This window comes from Homalodisca vitripennis, chromosome 2, assembly GCF_021130785.1.
Source record: "Homalodisca vitripennis isolate AUS2020 chromosome 2, UT_GWSS_2.1, whole genome shotgun sequence".
Taxonomy (NCBI): domain Eukaryota; kingdom Metazoa; phylum Arthropoda; class Insecta; order Hemiptera; family Cicadellidae; genus Homalodisca; species Homalodisca vitripennis.
The window spans coordinates 5,586,452-5,606,453 of record NC_060208.1 but is presented as its reverse complement, the minus strand read 5'-3'; the positions used below and the strand labels follow the sequence as shown (position 1 = coordinate 5,606,453).

The 20,002-nt window shown below is 34.1% G+C and overlaps 4 protein-coding genes across 9 annotated transcripts in view; 3 read left to right on the top strand and 1 right to left on the bottom strand.

Moving 5' to 3' along the window:
* Positions 1-20,002, bottom strand: part of LOC124356129 (longitudinals lacking protein, isoforms A/B/D/L-like) — a 605,681-nt gene that overhangs the window by 439,660 nt on the left and 146,019 nt on the right. The window lies entirely within an intron of this gene.
* The window catches only part of LOC124356131 (zinc finger protein 436-like), a 235,532-nt gene that overhangs the window by 192,735 nt on the left and 22,795 nt on the right, over positions 1-20,002 (top strand). The window lies entirely within an intron of this gene.
* Positions 376-6,129, top strand: LOC124356139 (transcriptional repressor CTCFL-like). Its single transcript, XM_046807298.1, has 2 exons — positions 376-935; positions 4,670-6,129. Exons 1-2 carry the CDS (start codon positions 821-823, stop codon positions 4,876-4,878), a joined length of 324 nt encoding a protein of 107 aa, XP_046663254.1. The 5' UTR covers positions 376-820; the 3' UTR covers positions 4,879-6,129.
* Positions 9,119-14,872, top strand: LOC124356133 (zinc finger protein 786-like). Its single transcript, XM_046807292.1, has 3 exons — positions 9,119-9,406; positions 12,143-12,288; positions 13,294-14,872. Exons 1-3 carry the CDS (start codon positions 9,270-9,272, stop codon positions 13,758-13,760), a joined length of 750 nt encoding a protein of 249 aa, XP_046663248.1. The 5' UTR covers positions 9,119-9,269; the 3' UTR covers positions 13,761-14,872.

Here is a 20,002-nt window from a genome sequence, read left to right as displayed (position 1 = left end):
CATTTAATTGCTTGCTGTAAGCTAACGCAATATATAAAAAAAAAACTATTAAAAATTCACTATGATTTATTTTGATTTATAAAATTTATTTGCAAACTATTTTGTGTTCCTCATTAATATAAGTTACATTTTTTAAAGTTGTCAAAGAACAACAATTTTTTTGCCTTTACAATCTTTAATTTTTTTATTTACGCTGTCATAATAGCTCTCTTCAAACCAAATCTGTGTTATGGTCTGCATTTCTCTCTTCGTTTTATTATCCACATTTATGATTCTAATTTATTTTAATATGTCTATTTATTTTTGTGGCCCTTCTCAGATGGGTTCAGCAAATACTCCAACTGTAATTGAATTATCCTGGTTATTTCTTTTAATTATAGTAACTAAGCAAAGTAAAATACAGTTTAAATGAATTCAAACCTAAACTTCAACTCTCATTCCATGCAAGATCTAAATGGTTTACTGATTTCCTTAGTATTGAACTTTATGAGAATACACATATTTTATTGTGTTAAACGTCTTAGATTTTAATTTAAGTCTTGCTTTGAGAGTGTTTAATTTGTTGGACATTTTTCAACTATTGTTGCACTTTTGGGTAATTTTGTGAGTAGCTAGTGAAGAACTTAAATCTTCCACATTTTGAATCAGTTTTCGTCCAAGTGGCAATAAGAATGAGTACTACCAAAGAGCGGTAATGTAGTGATGCCACCTAGTTACACTACTGGGTTGTACAGGCAAGACGACACTAGTGACAGACTCCAGTGGCCAGACCAAGCATCAGTGCCCCCGCTGCCAGAGGCTCTACTCTCACTGGCACAGTATGACCAGACACTTACGGCTGGAGTGTGGGATGCCCCCCCAGTTCCGATGTCCTCACTGTGACTTCCAGTCCACTCGCAAGGGGAGCATCAATGCACACATCGCTGTCAGACATGGTGAGATCAGGATATATATATATAACATTTTAGAAAATAATTATTTTAAGAACATTAAAAAGGTTGTTAAAAAAGCTAGGAAGAATTAAAAAAATTTTTAAATTGTCTAAATTTACTAAAGTACAATTTGTGTTAAACTGCACTTCTGATTACAACATTTTTTAGGGGAAAGTCCTTTTTATAAACTCATTCGGATATTCAATCCTCCACCGCTAAAATTATTCTGGTCACGCCTCTTGTTACCCCTCTGATCCTGTCATCAGAATATCTCTAATAAGTTATGAGAATGAATGCATCATGAAAAAAAAGCAATATTCTTGGCTAATTCTTGTGTATTTCAAGTGCTCTAACCTTTTTAGTACATAAACCCATTGGGCAAGTGCCTGAGTTAATTGTGGGAGCCATTCTGTCACACTAGCACAGTAATTAGTGTAGATACCGATATACATTTAGGAATTAGAAGGAGAAAATTTACTGGATTTTTGTTTTAAGGAATGATATAGTGATAGGGAACACCTGGAACAAGGAAAAAGGGATAGCCACAAATACACAAGATACAATTGGAATGGTGAACAGCCAAGTTTAATAGATTATATATTAGTGAGGAAATGCCTGCAGCCATACATGGCAGATGTAAAAGTTATATACCCAGTGAAAGTATGGGAGGAGATTACAGGCTGGTGGTAGCTGATTTTTCAAAGAATGAGGTTTGGAAAGGATACATGCAAAAGACTAACAAGAATCAAGACATGGAAGTTAAAAGATACGAAGTTAGAGAGGAGTTTGTAAATAACATTAGAGGAGCGATACCCAAGGGGAGGTCAAAACAGGAGAGGAGGAATGGACAAATTTCAAGAATGCTATAGTCAAAGCTGCAGAAGAAACATGTGGAAGAACTTCAGGTAAAAGAAGGGATAAAGAGAGACCCCTTGGTGGAATGAAAGAATTGCTGAAGCAGTTAAAAACAAAAATAGAGCTTGGCGAGAATGGTTTAAGGATAGGTCAAACGAAAAGAGGGATAAATGGAAGAGACTTGCAAGGGCATCAGCAAAGATGATGAAGGAGGCAAAGGAGAGGACATGGAAGGATTTTGAGGAAAAACTGAAATCAAACTTCAAAGGAAATAAGAAGATTTTTTATGGGGTGATAAAGAACAAGACGAAACCTAAAGAAATGTTGACTAAGGTGGTGGATGTTTTCAGGGGGAAATCAAATGGGAGGAGAAAGAGGTTTTTGAAGACGTGGAAAGAGTATTTTAAGGAACTACTGGAAGGAACAGAAAATGAAGAGGAAAGAAGAGATATGACAGAGGAGACAGAAGATGAAGAGGATTTTAGTATGTGCGAATTGGAAAAAAGCGGTTAAAGAGATGAAAGAGGGGAAATCTGCGGGAATAGACGAGCTGACGGCTGAGATGATAAAAGGCGGCGGGCCCATTGGGAATTCAATGGTTGTACAGAGTGATGAGAGTGATTTGGAAGGAAAAGAAGATACCAGAAGACTGGAAAATGGGAATAATAGTACCGATTTTTAAGAAAGGCAATAAGCAAAAATGCGAGAATTACAGGGGAATAACTTTGTTGTGCCATACACAAAAAATTTATGAAAAAATACTGTTGCAGAAAATTAGACCAGTACTGGAAGAAACAGGAAGAGAGGAGCAATGTGGTTTTAGGAAAGGTAGGTCAACGGTGGATGCCTATTTTTGTGATGAGACAAGTGTTAGAAAAGAGGTGGGAATATGGAAAAGATACAATGGTAGCGTTTATAGACCTACAGAAGGCATATGATAAGGTACTGAGAGAAAGGATATGGGAGAGTATGAGAAAGAGAGGATTGCGTGAGGGAATAGTAGAAAGAATAAAGAACCTGTACGGCATATGTAAAAACAGGGTAAGAATTGAAGAAAAATATACAGATACTTTTAAAACAGAGAGAGGAGTAAGGCAGGGAAGCATATTGTCACCTTTCCTTTTCAATATTATAATGGATGAAATTATTCTAGAAGTACAAGGAAACAGAGGAGCAGAAGAACTTAAGACAATAGCATATGCGGATGACATAATGATATGGGAAAATAGGGAAGAAGAGTTAGAACGAGAGTTAAACAAATGGGCAAAAGTGGCGAAGAAATATGGTTTAGAGATGAACATACAAAAATGTAAAGTAATGAAAGTAGAGAGAAGGGATGGAAATAACAAAGACGTGTTAGTTGAAGGAAAAAGACTTGAAAAGGTGAAGGAATTCTGTTATTTAGGAAGTATCATAACAGATAGGGGCACAATAAGAGAAGAGATAGGAAACAGAATATGGAAGAGTGGAAAGTTTTTCAATATGGTGAAGAAGATTGTGTGGAGTTGGAACATTGGGAAAGAATCAAAAGTATTGATGTATAAATCTTATTTCCAACCAATTTTATTATATGGAGCAGAGACGTGGACTAAAAATGATTTTAAGCAGATTGGCAAGCTGCAGAAATGAGATTTTTAAGAGGGATAGAGAAGACTACAAGAAGAGATAGAATAAGGAACGAAAATAACCAGAGAAAAGATTGAAGGTAGTTTCACTGCAAGAGACAATGGAAGGAAGAAGAATACAGTGGATGGGGCATGTGAAGAGGATGGGAGATAATAGAATGCCTAGAATAGCACTGGAGAAGGAGGAAGGAGGAAGAAGACCAAGAGGAAGACCGAGAGGAAGATGGGAGGACCAAGTGTGGAAAAGACATAGAGAGAAGGGGACTACAGAAAATACAGGTGGATGAAGAGGAGACCTGGAAGGATAGACTAAAGTGGAGGAGGCTGTGTACGACGACGACCCGTGAGAACGGAAAACGTCTGACGATGATGATGATGATGATGACCGATATACATAACATGTACCTTCACAGTAGCGTGGGAGTAAGACTGCAGCTCTCTAATCAAAGGATCATGGGTTTAATTTCCAGGGAGGCCATCACAAATTTTCTAGTGGCTGTGGATCATTTCTCCATTAAAATGGTTGGTGTGATCAATTAAAATGCCATTAGCATCGTTTAAAAACTGTGTAATTATCACACGTTAAAGACATTTAGGATATGTTGATTTATAAATATTCTATATTTCAAATAAATCTCTGTTTTAAAATTTTGTTTTAGTGTTAGTATTCCATAAACACTTTAACAACAAACAATTTAAGCATGTGTTCCTTGTTACTGAAAGGGTTAAATTATTTTTAATTAGGTATATAAATAAATTACATACAATTACGTAAAAACTAATTTTAAATTTAATACAAATCTTAACTTCTCTGCATAGTTAACTTGTTATGAAGTATGCACACACTCCATACAATAAGAAAAAAAAACACAAAAGATAAGTCATGAAAAAAATAGAACCAATAGATAATCAATCTAATTTTTGATGCGTTTCAAAATTGATATCCTAATCATAGGCCTAATATATATTTGAAACTTTTCCTTAGAGTTACATTGTTTGTTGTAGTGTAGATATTACTGGGTTAATAGTTTTTCCCCAGTTAAACTTTTTTTTTTTTTATTTATTTATTTATTTATTACATGAACATTAAGAACAGTAATTTGTCAAGTTACAATAAGTAGAATCCTTATGACATTGAAATTTAAAATTTTCCAGAACGTTAGAGATGATGACTTGAATTGTTTCTCTCCTCATATGTTAGTTAATTTCTTTTGGTCATGAGGATCCATAATTTAAGGATATATTCGTTTGTTACAGCCGCAGAAGCGGAGAAGTCCCCACAGAGCCAGTCTCGGTATCAGTGTCCTGGGTGCAAGAAACTGTTCAGCTATAAAGTGGCAATGCTGAAACACCGTAACGAATGTGGCCGAGTATCCGCATCACTCTCTTGCCCTAAGTGTGCGTTCGTGGCCCAACGCAGCGTTGATCTCGATGTGCACATCGCGACCACACATTTCGTGCTGTAACGGTTTTAGTTTCCATTACCTTTATTATTGCATTTCGTAAAGAGAGAGTACAGATACTCAGAACAAATTAATTAAATGATCTAAATTGAGAGTTTCCCCTATTTTAAAAATTGAAAATAAAGTTCCTCCCAAAAAAGGGAAGGAGTATCTGTTATACTGCTAGCCACTGGAATAGTATTATGCAGGATCTGAATTAAATATGATTAACAAACTCAAACAAATGGTAACAGTTTAAACCAGTAATCAAGATTTTTCGCAACAAGGACCTACCTTCAGTAATTTGGGATAAAATCCAGAGAGTAGAGTTGGGGCAGCCAAAGCCGAGTCCTCTAATTCATTTCACTTATTATTTTAATATGTTCATATGATTAGAAGAAGAATATAAGAAAGTCTAATTTGGACAACCCTGAAATGTTGTTGGTAATTTAAAGCTTTTAGATATTAAGATATTATTTTATTAATGCTTGAATTATTTTGTAACAAATTAAGACTTAAGTCATATAAAAGTTTATATTGAAAGCTGACTCAAAAAGTGGACATAGAAAATTAACACATTATGAGCCGCGAGTGGCATTTTTTTAAAGATTTTTTAAATTTTGAAGTTTTACTTGCCCTACAGTCCCAAATCATTATAAACATCCAAAATTACCCCAGAGAATAAGATACAGATTTGTTGTGGCCAAAATATAGTTTTACACGTAAGAATACTCATACTTATGTAATGTATAACAAAGTTGTTATAGACAAAATTTGGATCCCTGTTGATAGTTTCTCCAAAGAATTGCCTTGTGTTCAGGAACTTACTGTATTAGATTCCAAGAATGTTCAGACCAATTTCAACTATTATTTATGTTTATAACTTTGATGTGGAATTTAAATTATTTGTCAGAAAAAAGTAAGAGATTTTTTGTCAGTTGTCAATTTGGGCTTAAGACCAACATGTACATGTTTTCATGGTCAAAGCCCATGTTTATCTACTCCATTAATGATTACGGTACGGTAATCTATGTAAACTGCTGCATGGCTTGTTCTGAACAAGGAGATATACTCTGCCAGCAGGATAATGCTATTGGAGACTGAATAGATATAGTTTCGTATAAGATTTTTTAGCATTGGAAGAATATTTTCAAATAATTCCCGATGTACTTTTACTGTCTGTGATTTTCATAGAGGTTGTTGTCCACTTATTGGACATCTTTGATTGTGCTGTAATATGTAGTTTTTAAGAAATAAACTATATTGTTTACAGAATTTTCTTTTTTGTTGGTTTTTTAAGAGTTAGATTTAGATTATTCTGGTCGGTTAAGGAACCTTTTTCTGTACTGAGCTAGATTCCGCTGAGTAGTCTTAACCTATTCCTTTTATGCAAATGATTAGTTTGGTAGTTTAGCAATTTCTGTTTTTAAGAAAATTTGTTCGTTTTTAAAATATTTTTCTAACTTTTGACCCTAGTGCTTTACTTGTTATTTCCGGTATATTAATACTTACAAGTATATAATAATATTTGCAGCTATTTGTACTGTTAATGTTCAATTCTGTGTTTTCTCACACATAATTCATTGTAGTTTACTTATAAATATATTCTTGCCTTCTTCAACCTGTATAATATTAGTAATACTTATCGTTTTTGTTAAAGTATTATTTTCTATAACTAAAGTAAAATGTATTTTTGTGACTTTTCCAGTAATGTAAATATAATTAAGGAAATTGTTGAACTCTGTTAATGAATAAATATGTTAGCTGCTTTGTTGTTCATTTCTTGTTTTATTTAGTAAGAAAATTATCTATATTATTTGTGTGGTAACCAAAATTATAATATTTTTTAAAGTATGTTACTACATCAAAAATTTAAATGACTAACATATATGTTTCCGGGTTCACACAGTGTTGCTTACATAGTTCCATACTTGAAATATTGTAGCCTCGCTGTGGAGAACATCTTCAGTCAATAGATGCTGAACTGAAACTGTGCAAAAATAAGCACTTGACGGTTTAGGTGAGTTGAAAGAGGCTGAGCTTTATCGTGGCCAGCTGATTTCTTGAAGTATTTCAAGAATGTAATTATGTAAGCAGTGTTTCGATGCTGTATGAACCAGAAAACGTATATGTTAGTCATGACACTGGCCTAAGAAATAAACAAAATTTAATATTCCCATTTGTAAAGGTAAGTAAAATTTTTACTGTTTAAAAATCTTTCTGTCTCAGCTAGTGCTAGGCCATATTGTCAGACATCTGTATTGAGCATGGTTAGAAATAGTGTTTACAAATTTCGGCTTGGTTCTGATCCGGCTGTCCCTTTCTTTAAATATAATTCCAACTCTCCCCCTTGGTTTGTACGAGAAGATGCTTACTTGCATGGCCCCTGAGTCATGAGGAAGGTGCAAAAGAATTATGGTTAATCTTAAAAAAATTAACATTTAAGTATATATTTTTTCTGTCTTCCCCTCAATAAATGTTAACAGGTATGATGTTTAACACAGTACTCTGTGTTGATTTAATACTCTGTGTTTTAACCCATTATTCCCTTTATTGATGCGCTCAAATAGACAAGTATGATGTTACTGAAAGCTATTATATAAAACAAACACTATTTAAATATTTCAAGGCTTGAAAAATTGAAGACTACTCTGACTGGTGAGTCCCTTATCTAGTCCAGCCTTGTTTAATTTGTCTGCTGAGTGGTGTGGACAATCTCAGAAGCAAGAGGCAGAGACTGATGTTCCATTGATTACTAATAAATAAATATATATTCAGTGCTTGATTTGAGGTGGCATACACCAGAATGGTGTCCCGGTATCTCTCTCTCAAAAGGGGGCTTGGCAGGAAAATTTCCTTTCAAATGCAGAAAACATGTTTTAAGACCATACTTTTTAGATCTATTTCGGAATGACACCAAATCTCATTTCTTTTGTGTGGTATTCCATATCACCCAGACCTTTAGGAGTTTACGATTCCATCACCGAGTGTGTGACGTCAAGCGTCCATCATGAGCGATACCCGAGGTTTGTGCATGCGCACTTCGGTCTCTAAGTAGCTACAAGGCCTCAGCCTTTATTGGCTGCATCAGGCAAGTGATTTGCTTCTTAATGAGGGTTTCCTCCAAACTAATAAGGTGGCAAAAATTACTTTTAGACATTCTAGGATAATTATTGAAGTCGTCTGAGTTTTCCTGTCTTAAACAAATTTCTTCGCCAAAACTCTTCAGAATGTACTTATATTTTTTCAACAGCTAAACAATAAATTACAACAAAAGCGGTTATCTCTTCATCATCTATGTTACTTAATCAAAAAACCAGAAAAATACTTAGCAGAAGAATGCCAAGCAAGAGATAGATGGCTCAATTGCTTGCTTTATTGATAGGAAAAAAGACACCTTTTGATCGGCAATGAGATTGCTGGTAGACGAGCAACCATTTTGCCTAATATACAGGTATTGAAATCATTGGGATACGTTTTTGGATTATATTAACAATTAATTAGGTATTCATACCTCCATCAAATCTGAAAATCACCAAGAGATGTCACGAGTTGCATGTTTTGAATATCACTCTATCATTAGACTACAGCATAAAATTGGATTCGCCAAATGGCTTTGTTTTTATAGTTAAAACCACATAATGCAACAAACAAACACTTATTTCACAAAGACACATTAAAACTTTGTAGACCTTCATATACATGGCACAACAGCAGACTATAGCATGCACAGTAAGACAAGTTATGTCTCCAAAGTTTTTGTGAAATAAATGTTTGTTTGTTTGATATTTTAAGTGTATTGTACAACTTTAACTACAAAAACAAAACCTTTCGACAGACCCAATTTTATGCTGTAGTCTAATGTCTAATGATGGAGTGATATTCTAAACTTGTAACCTTTGACACCTCACATTCTTTTTATTTGCTGGAGGTTAGAATACCTAATTAATTGCTAATGAATGTATGGGTAGCTTAATTTTCTATAATGACACTTTTCTAATGATGAATCACTACCAACACAATTTTGTTATAAAACCATATATGTCTTTAATATCCATTCCAAACATCATTTATGTAGTTACTTTCCTAGAAAACATCTTTAAATATATGCTAAAATGTACATTTTTGTGTGTGTTAATATTTATATATCCTTCATATTATTATCCTTTGTTTTAGTTTGATTTTTAGATGGAAACTCAAGGAAAGAAGGTAAGCTCAAATAAATTGTTCACAATTACTTAATGATTCTGTTTATTACGTTTATTATATCAATTTTTGTTGCGTGTTACAATAGGAAACTATAACTTGGTTAGTACTAAACTAAGTTCCTGTTCAGAATGTATTGTATTTGACACAAATGATGAACTCTAGGAAAATCCTGGGCAGCTTGCAGACAAGGAAACTCCTCAGTCAACATGGATCAGTCTCTGGAGGAGTTGGATCAGGGAGGGGAGTTTGATCAAAGCCTGTTCAAGGAGTTCCTGAAGGATCCCACCATGAGCATATTAAGCGTCAACCCAGTTACGGGGAAACAGGAATTCATTTGTCCAAGGTGACTGATTACAATCATTTGGTTTGATCCAAAAATGTGTTGTGTGTAGTAAAGGATTTAAGTAAAAACTGTTAGTTATGATCAATCACTCAAATTCAAATTCTTTATTGTCACAGTTTACATGACATACATTCTTTTAATCCAGCACAGCTGGAAGAACTGGTGACATTGTATTTGTCACGATATAAAATAGAACTTAATATTACTATCAGTTATTAAACATCTTCAAAGTCAAAAAGTTTAATTAATTAAGTACAATGTTATACAATTTATTAAATATGTACAATGTTATTATAATTAACATTCGTTAGTGATAATAGTTATTGGTTGAGGATCAACCATTTTATTAGTGATGATGGTTACTGGTTGAGGACCAACCACTTTGTTAGTGATAATAATTACTGGTTGAGGATCAACCATTTTGTTAGTGATAATAGTTATTGGTTGAGGATCAACCATTTTATTAGTGATGATGGTTACTAGCTGAGGATCAACCACTTTGTTAGTGATAATAATTATTTGTTGAGGATCAACCATTTTGTTAGTGATAATAGTTATTGGTTGAGGATCAAACACTTCATCTGTGATTGCACTTAGTACGAGTATTAGATGATGTACAATTTTTTTCATGATGGCAATTAACTGTGAATGGTCAATCACTCCATTAATAAGGGTAGTAATTTGTTAAGGTCAATCACTTAATTACTGATATGGTTTTTGGTTAAGGTCAACCACTTTGTTTCTACTGGTGATTATTATATTAAAGCACCAAATTATCAGTCACAGTGGAAAACATCAATTTCTGTCATCAACTTGAATTTTGATCCTTCCGATCCTTAAATACACTATCCATGTTGTCACTTACTTTCACAGGATATCCTATCAAAAAATGTATTTACAGCTCCATTCATACTCTGCATTTAGGTAGCAGTGATATAGTATTGTGTGTACACCTCATAGTTAGTAGACTCAATGTTCTGTAGCCAAGCTCTATCACTATGTTCATTAATTATAATATTTCCATTAAGATTCATTTTATTTTCAGGGCATCCTTGTGTAATTTTAATCCCTTCATTGAATTAAAAAACTTGCACAGTTTAAATTAGAAAATTGTGTCCAGATACATTGAAAAATTACTAAAGTATCATTCAAAGTATAAAAAGATTTGTATTACTTCAGTTTTTTGTATATATGATGTTAATATATGATGAATAATACAATAAAATGACCTTAACTTGTGCTGGTCCAAACCTAATTTAATTTATTTCCTAATGAAATCAGCAACTTTAGGTGCCAAATTAATTTAGCTGTCAAAAATCTAAATCGTTGCTTTCACAAAATGAAACACATTTAGTTTTCTGTAACTACTCTAAAACTTTGGAAAAAACCAAATTGAGAAGAAATATTAGTTTTCTGATTTATCCTATTATTGTTCTTAAGAGGGATTTTTAATCAGCAGCCTACAGCGCATCTGAGACTCTGTTTTTAACAAAAGTGATCAAGTTTAAAACAGTGTTATTAATAGGAACCCGTATCAAATCTATAAATGTTTCAATTCAGAAACTTATGCCAATAAAGAGAGTTTCTTATAGAAAAACGTATATTGAAAATAATTTTTTTAAATTAAGTAATAACAGATAATTGTATTTTCAATCATTCATTAGCATCTAGAAACTTAAATCCTGTTTCTGAAGTAAAACATTTATGGATCCGAGGCGAGTACCTGTTTATAATGCAGTTTTAAACTTTTGCCCCATGTTAAAAGCGGAACTTCAGGTTCACGGCTGGTATCAGCATTCCCTCTTAACCGATAATTTAATTTCAGCAAATTAGGTTGACAAAGAAAGTTCATTTAACTAAATCAAAACCCTAAACAACTGTACGACGTGAGTGAGGTGTACGTGTACGTGCAGGATGTCTGTTAGATAAACTGTTGGATGCAATACACTTAAACTAGCTTTGTGTTCCCAAGGTGCACCGAGGTATACTCGTATCCATCGACACTTCTGAGACATCTGAAATTTGAATGTGGGAAACTTCCGATGTTCTGTTAGATAAACTGTTGGATGCAATACACTTAAACTAGCTTTGTGTTCCCAAGGTGCACCAAGGTATACTCGTATCCATCGACACTTCTGAGACATCTGAAATTTGAATGTGGGAAACTTCCGATGTTCTGTTAGATAAACTGTTTGATGCAATACACTTAAACTAGCTTTGTGTTCCCAAGGTGCACCAAGGTATACTCGTATCCATCGACACTTCTGAGACATCTGAAATTTGAATGTGGGAAACTTCCGATGTTCTGTTAGATAAACTGTTGGATGCAATACACTTAAACTAGCTTTGTGTTCCCAAGGTGCACCAAGGTATACTCGTATCCATCGACACTTCTGAGACATCTGAAATTTGAATGTGGGAAACTTCCGATGTTCTGTTAGATAAACTGTTGGATGCAATACACTTAAACTAGCTTTGTGTTCCCAAGGTATACTCGTATCCATCGACACTTCTGAGACATCTGAAATTTGAATGTGGGAAACTTCCGATGTTCTGTTAGATAAACTGTTGGATGCAATACACTTAAACTAGCTTTGTGTTCCCAAGGTGCACCAAGGTATACTCGTATCCATCGACACTTCTGAGACATCTGAAATTTGAATGTGGGAAACTTCCGATGTTCTGTTAGATAAACTGTTGGATGCAATACACTTAAACTAGCTTTGTGTTCCCAAGGTGCACCAAGGTATACTCGTATCCATCGACACTTCTGAGACATCTGAAATTTGAATGTGGGAAACTTCCGATGTTCCCGTGTCCACATTGTCCTTTCAGAAGCCACAGGAAGGAGAACATCAAGTCCCACGTGATCGCCAAGCACGGTAAGATAAGATCATCAGAATATATCTTTTACACATTTGATTCGAAAACTTCACAAACTCACTTTACTGCACCACTCATTGCTAGGCACTGTGTCATTTTGGAGCCAAACCCAAATCTTATATGTTTTGTTAAAGTTTCCCTTTTGATGAATAAAAAGATATTATTTATTTACAAGGAAACATTGATGTATTAAATTACTAAAATATTTTTTATATAGTACTCTTTTCCTACATAGCTATCTACATACTGTGACTGACCCTTTTTGAAGGCAGTGTAAAAGAGATAAATAGCACCATAAAGTGAATGGATCACATAGGGATTGCCTTTTTGTTATCCTTACATAAATTATTTTAGAGCAAATTAAAAAAAAATTAAATAGAAATATTAAACAAACAAAAACTAGCAGTAATTGAAAATTTATAAATTATCCACAGTGATTATCAAAAACAGTATTTGACCAAACCATTCAAAATTTAAAGCTAAGATTTAAATAAATTATAAAATCAGAAAACAAAATAAGACGTATGAAATCTAACTGTGCAGAATATCTCGTATCAACAAATTGTAATTGAGTACGGGAAATATCAAAACTAATAACTTACATTGGAAAGAACAATGCAAAAAAATAAGAAATGATTTTAGTTCATTAAAATATCAACAATTTATATTAATGATTTTATTCATTTATATACTAATAAAGTATGAAATTTAAATGCAGTAACTTCACTTTTGATCTCAAGTATTGGTTTTGAAGTCTCTGATGTGAAAAGCAGTATGGTATATGTTTATAATATTCAAAAGGAATCTTAAAAATAAAGTCTTTAAACACTGATGATATACTTAACATTTAAAATTGTTGAGAAACTAAAAATTCAAAAAAATAATATTGTAAAGTTATTTTTTATTTTCTGATGTCGTTATACATTTTTACCGATGCAATAGATTTCCTGTTTCAAAATTACAGGAACTCTCTGCTTATTTTATGTGTGTCTTTTTTGTTCCAGAAAAGAGCAAAAAAATAAAGTGTCCCCAATGCACTAAATCGTTTGTCCACAAGTTCCGGCTGCTGGAGCACATCAAATGGTGCCATGAATCTAACGTCCCTCCGGAGCTGGAGGTAGAATCCAGTAACAGTGCCTCCATGATCTCACTGCCGCGGAACGCAGTTACTGATCCTGAGGATGTAAGAAGCCCTTTGAAGCTAGGATACTTTCCCGGACATTTGCAGTGCTCAACACCAAAATTGAAGATATCCAAAACTATTTCCGTTATGGATGTTCCAAAAATTAACAAGCTCAATCATTTGAGTTTTCTTGAGGCCAGTGATGACCCCCAGGACAGAGTGTTTCTGAAGGAAGAGGAATGCGGACCCTTAATGAAGCAAGAGGTTGCTCTTGACATAACCGACAGTGAGGACCCTCTTCACACCTCTGACACAGTTGAAGATAATGTGCAAAGCATTATATTTTAATATCTAAGCTCTTAATATGTTAATGTATATTTTGGCATTAATTGCAACACTATAACCTAATGAATCATTTTGTCAGAGGATGTGTTAAGAGGTAAGGAAACTAAACAAAGGTATTGGATTCCGCAATTTTCAGGAAATGAACACCAGCTTTATTATTATATAATTCTTTGTTGCATTACATATTTAACAAGAAGGCAAATTCTAAACTGATTCAGAGATTTAGTAGTGTAGACTTTTTAAGCGATGAGGAAGTTTTATGTCATCAGCTGGATTTGTGGTTAGTAATAGGGATATTTAACTATACATTTTTAAATCAATTGATTTCTTATGATTTACATTTCTATCTAGTACACATTTTTAAGTACATATATTATATACATACATTGTACAATTTTTCTATTACCTTGAATCAAAATACTAACTATAGTAAATAAATAAACACTGAAGTAAACATGTTTATACTTTAAGATTGTTTATTAAATATTTTATTTCTATTAAGCAATAAATTATTATGTTTTACATTATCAAATCATGTACTTTTGAAGCATTTGTATCACTAAAAGTGTACTAACTATTTATATCTTCAGAAATATTATGTTTCTTTTTGATTATATTTATTGTATTGTTATTCTGCATGTTTTGTCATATAAATTATTAAGTGTAGAAATGATATAAATGAGTTATTCTTTCATTGCCTCCGTTTGCCTTATTATTAAATTATGTTTCAAACTATATTTTATTAATTTGACATCTTATATTGTGATAGTGTTATATTATAATTATAGTATAATTTGTAAACCTACTACACATGTTTTTAATTTATTATAACTGTCACTATATTTTGTTGGTCAGTGGAAAGTGTCATATTTTTTGTGGTCTCTGTTTTTCCAACTATCCTGTTGTTATTTGTTTACTGTCAGTTTTCAAATATTTTGAGTTTTATCTTTGGGTTATGGATAACTTACTTCTGACGGGACGTCTACCCCTCTCTTACTTCTATTTACCCCTCATATCAAAGTCTTCTAAGTTGGATAGAAAAAGAATAAAGTATTTGTATGTATTAATTTAAATATTCCTCTGTAATACAGTACGTTTTATTTCAAATAAATATATTACAAGAACTAATCTGTAATCAAATCTCAAGCACTTTTTAAAATAAAACAACTTTATCACTAATGAAATTATAATAACAAGCTTATAAACACTAAAAGTCAAAAATTGGTATATTACACAATCAAGAATACTTTACTTAAAATCACCGAATAAACTCAAGCCATATGGTGACAACTGAAAACAGTGCTGACTGTGCTGACAACATCACATTCCACACCTGACCTAGTGACAGCAGCTTATTTGTATACACAGCCGTCAACAATCAACAGACCTGCTTCCCCACCTGACCTTGATTTTCTAAACAATCTGCCACATGAAAAAATTTAACCACGAGGAGGCTGCCAAACCTCGTTATAAAAAAACAGTTTTCCATTTTTGACATTTAAAAAACATTAACCACGAGGAGTCTGCCAAACCTCGTTATAAAAAACAGTTTTCCATTTTTTGACATTCAAAAACATTAACTATGAGGAGTCTGTCAAACCTCGTTATAAAAAAACAGTTTTCCATCTTGATATTTAAAAAAACATTAACCACGAGGAGTCTGTCAAACCTCGTTATAAAAAAAACAGTTTTTCATTTTTTACATTTAAAAACATATATTCATTTTTGAACAATAAAATGGCCCACGGACACAAATGCTCTATATGAAGTAGGAGTTATGGTATTTGCAAAGGTAAAAGGCTATCCCTACTGGCCGGCAGTGATAAAAAGGGGTTACAAAAACTGACAGAACTACCAAATACAATGTCACATTCTTTGGAGATGAAAACACTGCAAATGTCAAACAAAAATGACATGTGTCTGTATTCAGAATTCAAATTAATTCATGGAAAAACCAAAAACAGACAATTTCAAAAACAAAAAATTTTAATGAGGCATTGAAAGAAGCTGAGACATTTTTTAAAAACCCATCTTGTAATAAGTCTCTAACAGAGAGCAACTCCAATAAAACCCTAAAAGGCTATATTAGTCAAGACTCAATATTAGAAAGTACACTACCAGAGCTAGAAGAAAGCTTAATTGAAAGTGAACTGCAAAAATGGGGAAGACAGTCTAATCATGGCAGCAAAATTGGGAAAAGCACTGCTTAAAGAAAACGAGGCCCTCAAGAAGACAATCGAAGGTTAAACTTCTTGCTAAACAGTATGGAGGCTAAAATTGAAAATTACAGCCGAGAGGAAGATACTTATCTCTCAAGAGTAGAAAATTTTCAACAAAAAAAATTTCTGATATGGATAGGCAACTTGGAAAAGAAAAGCAACTACTTATTGATACACAACAAATCTTTGAAGACCACGATAGACGACAAGCACAAGTTCTAAATGACTATGAACAAAAGATTAAAGAGCTATCTAAAGAATATTAATTTTAAAGAAACATTTAAAAACCCAAGAAAATATGTCCCAAGAAAAAGGTTCTTGAAGAAGCTGGTACACAAACAGACTCCCCACAATTTTCAGTAGCTGAATCAACCCCACTGGTAACAGAGATTGTTCAACTAAAAAATAATCACTATCTTCTAGAGCAAAAACTTAACCGTTTTAAACCTAGATAGTCACAAACCGTGCAGAAAATCTAACAAATCAAAAGAAAAGGGAAAGCTGTAAAACCAATCTCATAACTCTTTAAAAAAACAAAAGATTAATGGGAATTCCAAAAATAAATTTAGTATCTCTTTACAAGTACAAAAAATTAAAGAGCAAACAACCTACCCCCAAAGAACCTTACAACAACCCAGTCCTAACCATTATCAGATAAACAGCGATCAATTCCCACATGCATACCAAGGGACAAAGGAGACTTTGAAGTGATCGAAGTGGAAGCCATGTTTTCACAGAGAAAATATTTGTACAATGCCGGAGTCTAAAGATTACAAAAAACCAGCTCAGAAAATCTAATAAGTCACCACCTTGTACAGCTAAACTTAAAGCACCCAATGAAACATACCAGGACTTTTTCGACAAGTATATTGAGCACTATAAGGCAACACAAGAACTTACACTACTAACGAAAAGTCTCTATCACCCCATCTGACGACAGTAACTGAAAATACAAAGCCAAAAAAAACAACCACCATTTTTAGACCAAACCCAACAGAAAAAGATCAAATTCAAAAACAGGTATATTATAAACTCAAATCTAAAACAAACCTAAGTAACCTAAAAAATACTACACCAAAACATCCGTGGACTAGACAAAAAATTAGACAGACTTAACCACCTTCTTAATGACATTGACCCCAATATACTAGTGCTTACTGAACATGGCCTGAAAAAAATAGAAATAGAGAATACAAAAAATTGAAGGGTACTTTCTCATAGCAGAATATTGCAGAGAAAATCATAAGCTTGGTGGTGTTGCCATATATGCCAAAGAAACCCTCAAAAAACTGCACAACAGCAACTGACATATCCCACCCTCTGCCAAGAATTTAACTGTGAAGCAGCCATGGCAGTAATTGAATCCATGGGTTAAATACATACACATTCTTGGGGGTATATCGATCTCCCAAAGAGAATGTACGAGCCAGGTGTAAATGCCTTATCCAACATCTTAGAATATACTCAAGCACACAGTAAATCAATCATGCTTGCTGGAGACATAAAACATCGACAGGATGAAAACAACCCTAGACAAACACTATCCTAGAAGATGAACTACACACCCATAACATCCGAAAGACTGCCACTTCCTGCAACACGTATCACACATAGCACTGGCCACCTCAATTGACTTCATATGCACAAACATAATCGAGGACAACAATTGGCACAGCCATACTTGAAACTGGACTTTCTGGACCATACTGCTCAAATTATAAAAATATATGACTTGGAGAGTAAACATCCCTCCACAGATCATTCTCAAGAGAAACTTTTTGTTATTCTAATACAGACCAGATAAAATCTCTCCTAATGGAATAAAAACTGGAATGCTGTCTATATGGCCCCAGATGCAGAGCAAGCATACAACATCTTTCATAGAACTCTCCAAGCAACGCTAGACATTGCCTGTCCTACTAAAAAAATGTAGTCAAAAACACAAAAGGAAAACATGTGTATTATGACAACGAGGCCAAAGACCTTAAAAAATGACTTTCTAAAAGCCCTGCACAAATTTGAGACCACAGGAAATACCCAAGACAAAGAAGATATGGTGGTAAAAAAGAAAAATTTATGATAAAAAACTTAGAGAAATAAGAAAAAAAATGCTAATGCTGACTTCATCAACTCAGCTGACAACAAAAGTAAAGCTCTTTGGAATGTCATAAACAATGAAAGAAGAGGAAAAACATCAACTACAGCCAAACATATGTCTCTCAGTGAATGGGAAACATGTGGACAACCCCACACAAACTGCAGACCACTTTAACACCTTCTTCACAGAAGTAGCAGAATTGACGCTGAAACAGAATAACTGCTCCCCAGGGGACGCAGATGATAATGAAAATTACGAAACTCCCCTTAACTATGTTGATAAATCTCTATATCTAACCCCAACATGCATCAATGAAGTACGGAACATCATAAATGCCCTAAAATCAAAATCTTCAAGTGGAGTGTGATGAATATTCTTCTAAAATTGTTGAAACACTGCTCTGAAGAGCTAATGCCGCCTTTAGTCAGCATAATTAATAAGTCCTTCAGCCTTGGTGAGTTCCTACAGCCCTTAAGCTCTCTAAAGTATACCCCAAACATAAAAAAGGTTCAACACTGGAAGTCCAAAATTACCGTTCCCATCTCTCTAATCTCAACATTCTCAAAAATCATAGAAAAAATAGCTCTACACAGACTCATGGCTCACCTAAAACAAGAAAATCTGATAACCGAAAAGCAACATGGATTTTTGAAAGGAAAATCAACCAGCTCTGCCATCATCAGCCTTGTTGAATATGTTATTGACCAAATAGACAAAGAACAATACGTATCTGCACTCTTTCTTGACTACAGCAAGGCGTTTGATTGCCTGGGCCACGACATCATCTCAAAGAAAATTAACATCATTAGGAATCAGAGACACAGCTAACAAATGGTTTGTAAGTTACCTCACAAGGCCGATCTCAAATAGTCGAGCTGCAAACTACCATTTATGGTGTAACTACTTCACATCAATCCAATCCACTACCTGTTACCCCGCGGAGTTACCGCAAGGATCTGTTTTGGGCCCAGTTCTCTTTGTCTTATTTGTGAATGACTTCCCAGCTTATATACGTGAATCACAATACCACTTGTGTGATGTATGCAGACGATACAACATTGTTGATTAAGAATGACTCTGCTGAAGGAGTGTACGAAAGTGCCACAAGCTCTCTCAGTAAAGCCCTCAATTACTGCAGAAGGAATGATCTAGCCATGAATCCATCGAAGACAGTTCACATCAACTTCAGCAAGAGGAAGGACCATATCCCTAACCCACTTGATGTATCAAGAAAAGACCATATCAAATTCCTTGGCGTAACTATTGACCACAAACTTACGTGGACTGAGCATGTAAACCAGGGTTTGCAAAAAAAATCAGCACTGGTATATATGTAGTACGCCGAATAAAATGTATCGGCAACTTGGAGGCAGCAAAAACAGCTTACTATGCTTTGGTGGAAACTCATGTGAGGTATGGACTTGCTGTTTGGGGTGGATCCTCTGCAGGAAACCTGAACAGAGTACTACTCCTGCAGAAAAAAAGCTATCCGAACCCTAGCGGAACTCGAACAACCAACAAAGCTGCCGACAAGCATTTAAAACCTTGGGAATTATGACAATTACTGCACTCTACATTACAAGAAGTAATTTTTGCACGTTGACCAACTGCATGTACAAACAGGAAAAACCCTTCATACACATTAACACACGCCATGCAGGAAATTACACACTACCACTACATCGGACATCACTTTTCGAGGAAAAAACCATCCTACATTGGTAGGAAGCTGAGGAACCTCCTGCCACAAAGCTGTGAAAAACCTCAAGGGAGCTGCCTTGAAAAGATGTCTTCACAACTTCCTGGTGGACCACCCAATATACACCATCGAAGAATTCACAGAAGTAAACAAGGAAGATTGGAGGCTCTGACATCTTGTATTGATTATTTATTAATATCAATTATGTAATTTGTTAACATTGTGACTC

What these genes read in the sequence shown, in the direction of transcription:
- LOC124356133 (XM_046807292.1), top strand. Translation starts at nt 9,270, where the DNA reads ATGGATCAGTCTCTGGAGGAGTTGGATCAGGGAGGGGAGTTTGATCAA. An exon ending in CAGGAATTCATTTGTCCAAG is followed by an intron (nt 9,407 to 12,142) that starts GTGACTGATTAC and finishes TGTGTTCCCAAG; the next exon opens with GTGCACCAAGGTATACTCGT. An exon ending in CCACGTGATCGCCAAGCACG is followed by an intron (nt 12,289 to 13,293) that starts GTAAGATAAGAT and finishes TTTTTGTTCCAG; the next exon opens with AAAAGAGCAAAAAAATAAAG.
- LOC124356139 (XM_046807298.1), top strand. Translation starts at nt 821, where the DNA reads ATGACCAGACACTTACGGCTGGAGTGTGGGATGCCCCCCCAGTTCCGA. An exon ending in ACACATCGCTGTCAGACATG is followed by an intron (nt 936 to 4,669) that starts GTGAGATCAGGA and finishes CGTTTGTTACAG; the next exon opens with CCGCAGAAGCGGAGAAGTCC.